General features: G+C 61.2%; 1 protein-coding gene across 1 annotated transcript; it reads left to right on the top strand.

Moving 5' to 3' along the window:
* Positions 1–1,298: 1,298 nt before the first annotated feature.
* On the top strand, positions 1,299–5,369 carry ENH_00001600 (hypothetical protein, conserved; the record flags this gene model as incomplete). Its single annotated transcript, XM_013583943.1, has 1 exon — positions 1,299–5,369. The coding sequence occupies one exon, from the start codon at positions 1,299–1,301 to the stop codon at positions 5,367–5,369; it is 4,071 nt and encodes a 1,356-aa protein (XP_013439397.1).
* Positions 5,370–5,437: the final 68 nt, after the last annotated feature.

Raw genomic sequence — 5,437 nt, 5'->3', positions numbered from 1 at the left:
CCCAGCCAGACCAAAAAGGAGACACAAAAGAAAGAAAGAGACAGCAACAATTCCTGTCTTCTCAGCAGCAGCAGCAGCAGCAGCAGCAGCAGCAGCAGCAGCAGCCACACCAAGACCAAGAGGGGCCCCCCCTAGGGTCACCTGCAGCAAAGGGGCCCCCAACCCCCGGGGGCCCCCCAACCCCCGGGGGCCCCCCAACCCCCGGGGGGCCCCCAAGCCCCGGGGGGCCCCCAAGCCCTGGGGGGCCCCCAACCCCAAGGGGGCCCCCAAGCCCCGGGGGGCCCCCAACCCCAGGGGGGCCCCCAAGCCCCGGGGGGCCCCCAACCCCCGGGGGGCCCCCAAGCCCCGGGGGGCCCCCAAGCCCCGGGGGGCCCCAGGCCTCATGGGGGCCCCTTTATGTGGAAGAACTGGATGGCATTATTAGGGCTAAAGAGGGCCTTAAAAAGGGTCCAGGGGGCCCCCTTGGGCTTTTGGGGGCCCCCGCAGATCCCTGGGGGGCCCTCGAGGGGGCCCCCTCTGGCTCTTCCTGGTTTGCTGGCCCGCAGTCTTGCTGCTGCTGCTGCTGCCAAGACCAACCAGCAGCAGCAGCAGCAGCAGCAGCAGCAGCAGCAGCAGATGCGGAGCAGTCCCTGAAGCAGCAGCAGCAGGGCCCCCTGCAATCCCCTGGGGGCCCCCTTCAGGGGCCCCCTGAGCCCTCGGGGGCCCCCAAGGGGGGCCCCCTATATCACAAAACTCCAAATGGAACTCAAAGTAATCCTAAAAGGGCACAGGGGGGGCCCCCAGCCTTACTGGGGGCCCCCCGGGAAGCCCAGGGGGCCCCCCTGGGGGCCCCCCGGGAAGCCCGGGGGGCCCCCCGGGAAGCCCAGGGGGCCCCCCGGGAAGCCCAGGGGGCCCCCCGGGAAGCCCAGGGGGCCCCCCTGGGGGCCCCCCGGGAAGCCCGGGGGGACCCCCTGGGGGCCCCCCGGGAAGCCCAGGGGGCCCCCCTGGGGGCCCCCCTTGAGAGCTGCAGGGGGCCCCGGAGTGGCCCTGGGGCCCCCAGGGGGCCCCTCAGAGCTGTGGGGCTTAAGTTGCTTAGGAGGAAAAAAACTAGAGGGTAAGCTGCTGCTCGTGCTGCTGCTGCTGCTCGTGCTGCTGCTGCTCGTGCTGCTGCTGTTGTTGCTGCTGCTCGTGCTGCTGCAACTGCTGTTGCTGCTAGTGCTGCTGCTGTTTCAGCTACTGCTGCTGCTGCTGCTGCTTAGTTGCAGCTGCAAAACAGCAGCAGGGGAAACGCTGCTGTGGTGAAGGCCAGCTGGCTCGCAATGCTGTTGCTGCTGTTGCTGCTGTTGCTGCTGTTGCTGCTGCTGCTGCTGCTGCTGCTGTTGCTGCTGCTGCGTGTTAAGCGGGCTGCAGACTTTTATAAAGAGACAATTATTTATTTTCTTTTGTCTCTTTTTGTCATCAGGTTTTCTGCTTCCTCTCCGTATTTAATGGAGCTCAAAATCACCCGCCGCATTGCTGCTGCTGCTGCTGCTACCTGCAGCAGCAGCAGCAGCAGCAGCGGCAGCAGCAGCAGCAGAAGAAGCAGAACAAAGGAGAAGCGAGAGGCCCCGTCGCAGCCTGCTAAAGGAGACTTGGAACAATTGCAGAGCCCACTGTCTCCCGCAGCAGCAGCAGCAGCAGCAGCAGCAGCAGCAGCAGCAGCAAGGAGACAAAAAAGAGAAAGACAACACAGGCACAGGGCAGCAGCAAAGGATGAAGAAGCAGCGAAAAACAGAATAAAGGGAAACAAAGCAGCAGCAGCAGCAGCAGATGCAGCAGCAGCAGATGCAGCAGCAGCAGCAGCAGCAGCAGATGCAGCAGCAGCAGCAGATGCAGCAGCAGCAGCAGACACGCCGTGGGCCCCCATACCCTCTCTTTTGCGCATTATATTCAAAGCTTCCGGTCGCTCGCCATTGCAGCAGCAGCAGCAGCAGCAACAGCAGCAGCAGCAGCAGCAGCAACAACAGCACTGCAATGAAGCAGAACAGCAACGAAGCGCACGAAAAGCGGGGGACTTTCTCAGGGGTCATCCCAGCAGCAGCAGCAGCAGCAGCAGCAGCAGCAGCAGCAGCAGCAGCAGACGGAGAGAAGCAGGTCTGAATCGGGAGAAGAGAAACAAAGAAAGAGTCAAGTCTCCAAACGGAGACAGTTGTGTCTCTTTGTCTCCTTGCAGCTCTTTGTCTCCCCCGCCCCTGCTGCACCGCCCAGCAGCAGCAGCAGCAGCAGCAGCAGCAGCAGCAGCAGCAGCAGCAGCGGCAGCAGCAGCAGCAGGCACAAGCCCCCGCTGCATCGCCCGCACGACTCGCAGCTTCACTTCAACCGTGTCCATCAGCAGAAGCAGCACAAGGCCACCCGCAGCAGCAGCAGCAGCAACATTAGCAGCAGCAGCAGCAGCAGCAGCAGCAGCAAGGGGAGAAAGCTGGCTTGTCTCCGAATACTGGCAGGAGACAGCAGCAGCAAAGATGCAGCTGAACAAGGCACGCGCCCCCAAATGCGCTACTGCTGCTGCTGCTGCTGCTGCTGCTGCTGCTGCTGATAGCTCTGTGTCTAAAGTACTGCAGCAGCAGCAGCAGCAGCAGCACGGCACTCATTTGAGAAGCAAAAGCAAGCAGCAAAAAGGAGAGAGTTTTCGTGGAGTGATAAACGCAGCAAAAGATGCTGCAGCAAGATATCCTGCTGCTGCAGCAGCAAGCTCTCCTGTTGCTGCAGCACGCGTTGCTGCTGCAGGAACTCTTTATGGGCCGCCACCCGCAGCAGCAGCAGCAGCAGCAGCAGCAGCAGCAGCAGCTTCTCAAACTGCAGCTGGGGAGGCAGCTGCTGCAGTGCTGCCCCTTGCTGATGCTGCTGCTCCTCAAGGAGAGCCTGCTGCTTCCCTTGCTGCTGATATGCTGCCACCTGCTGCTGCTGCGGCCTCTTTTGCTGCTGCTGCTGCTGCTGCGGAGCCTACTGCTAAGAGAGCTTTCTCGCCCGTTGCAAAAGGGTCAGAAGCTGCTGCTGCTGCTGCTGCAGCTGCAGCAACAGCAGCACCAGCTCCGACAAACGTTGAGCCAGCAGCGCCACCAGCTTTGGAAAGAGCTGCAGCAGCAGCAGCAGCAGCAGCAGCAGAAGCAGCAGCAGCAGCAGCAGCAGCAGCAGCAACACACACAAAAGGAACCACGCAGGCGCTCCGCCTCATAGCTGCTTACAGAGCGAAAAGCTTGGCAGAGCGACAGCAGCAGCAGATGCAGCAGATGCAGCAGCAGCAGCAGCAGCAGCAGCAGCTGCAGCAAAGGCCACAACAGCTTCCTGAAACAGTTGCTGCAGTGCTTAGTAGCAACGGCAGTAGCAGCAGCAGCAGCAGCAAGGAACGAATGGAAGGCTCGCCACTTCGGAGCAGCAGCAGCAAGAGGCAGGGCATGTGTGAAGATCAGAGGAAGCAGGACAACAGCTGTGGCAGCAGCAGCAGCAGCAGCTGCAGCAGCAGCTGCTGCAGCTGCAGCAGCAGCTGCAACAAGAGCTGCGAGCTACCTGTGGGGTCTCCCAGAGTGGACACCCGGAGGGTGCTGCGCGGCGGGCACAGCAGCATCAGCAGCAAGAGCAGCAACAACAGCAGCAGCAGCAAAAAGGAGCTGCAGCACGAACAGAAACTGCAGCAGCAGCAGCAGCAGCAGCAGCAGCAGCCTCTAGCTTTGCCTGCTGTTCTTAAATTCAAACCTCGGCGATTGTCTGCTGTCTCCACAGGCTGCTTGCCCCGCGAGCAGCAGCAGCAGCAGCAGCAAAAGCAGCAGCAGCAAGAACAGCAGCAGCAACAGCCGCAGCGGTCGCAGTCGAGCGCAGGCGAGCCTGGAGCAGCAGCAGCAGCAGCAGCAGCAGCAGCAGCAGCAGCAGCAGCAGCAGCTTCAGCAGCAAAAGGCCCTCCAAATGCCTCTCAGTTGGCAGCAGGCACTTCTGGTGCAGGAGCAACAGCAGCAAAAATATCAGCAGCTGCAGCAGCAGAAACATCAACAGCTGCTGCTGCTGCAGCAGCAGCTGCAGCAGCAGAAACATCAGCAGCTGCAGCTCCTGCTGCAGCAGCAGCAGCTGCAGAATTACCTCGTAAGGCCCGCAGTGTCTCTCGCCCTGGGTACCTTTTGAATTACAAAAAGCAGCAGCAGACCGACACAGTGGCTGCTGCTGCTGCTGCTGCTGCTGCTGCTGCTGCATTAGTGAGCTGCGCCGGGAAGCAGCAGCAGCCGCAAGAACAGCAGCAGCAGCAGCAGCGGCTGCTGCTGCTGACAGAAGCTAGCAGCAAAAGCGGGCCTTCAGTCAAGGTGACAAAAGTCCACTCTAGCAGCGCTGAGCCTGCTGCAGCAGCAGCAGAAGCAGCAGCAGCAGCAACAGCAGCAGCAGAAGCCTCGTCGACAGGGACAAGAGCAGCAGCAGCAGCAGCACTACAAGCAGCAAACGGAGAAGTAACTACATCAGCAGCAGCAGCAGCAGCAGCAATGCCCGCAGCAGCAGCAGCAGCAGCAGCGCTGCCCCCTGAAAAAACAATAACACGCTGCTGCAGTGGGAAGCTGACTACGGACTCTTCAGCCCCCAGCAGGAGCAGCAACCGCAGCAGCAGCAACTGCAGCAGCAGCAGCAGCAGCAGCAGCAGCAGCAGCAGCAGCAGCAAGTGCATAATAGGGACAGTACAACAACTCGAAAGGAAAAGGGCCCCCAAGTTGCTTCGAAGGAGAGCAGCAGCAAATAGGGGGGTGGGCCCCGTCAAGCTGCGTGTGCGTCACCAGCTGCTGCTGCTGCAGCTGCTGCAGCAGCAACTGCAGCAGCAGCAGCAGCAACTGCAGCAGCAGCAGGTGCAGCTGCAGCACCAACGGCTCCTCGCGGAAGCAGCTGCAGCACAGCCTCAAGCAGCAACCAGCTTGCCTCTTAGTTCTGGGGCCCCTGCTGCTGCTGCTGCTGCTGCTGCTGCTGCTGCTGCATCGGCAGGGGCAGAAGACAGCTGCAGGCCCGAAAAGCGGAGGCCCCCAGCTGCTGCTGCTGCTGCTGCAGCTGCCACAGCAGCAGCAGCAGCAGCTGCTTCTACAGAAGCAGCTCCAAAGCAGCCTTCACCGTCCCCAGCAGCAGCAGGCGCAGCAGCAGCAGCAGCAGCAGCACGAGCACACCCAACTCCACCGTCCCCAGCAGCAGCAGCACCAAAACCAGCAGCAGCAGCAGCAGCAGCAGCAGCAGCAGCAGCAAATATGGGGGGCCCCCACTGCAGCAGCTCTAACTGGCTGCAAAGGAGACAAGGAGACCCGCAGCACACGCTGCGGCTGTACATGCATGCAGCAGCAAAGCAGCAGCGGCTGCTGCAGCTGAAGCAGCAAGTGAGAATGGCATTTAATTAATGGCATTTAATTAATGGCATTTAATTAATGGCATTTAATTAATGGCATTTAATTAATGGCATTTAATT

The sequence above is a fragment of the Eimeria necatrix genome, genomic scaffold (genome assembly GCF_000499385.1).
Source record: "Eimeria necatrix Houghton genomic scaffold, Enh_scaff1049, whole genome shotgun sequence".
Lineage (NCBI taxonomy): Eukaryota > Apicomplexa > Conoidasida > Eucoccidiorida > Eimeriidae > Eimeria > Eimeria necatrix.
This window is presented reverse-complemented; position numbering and strand designations above follow the sequence as displayed.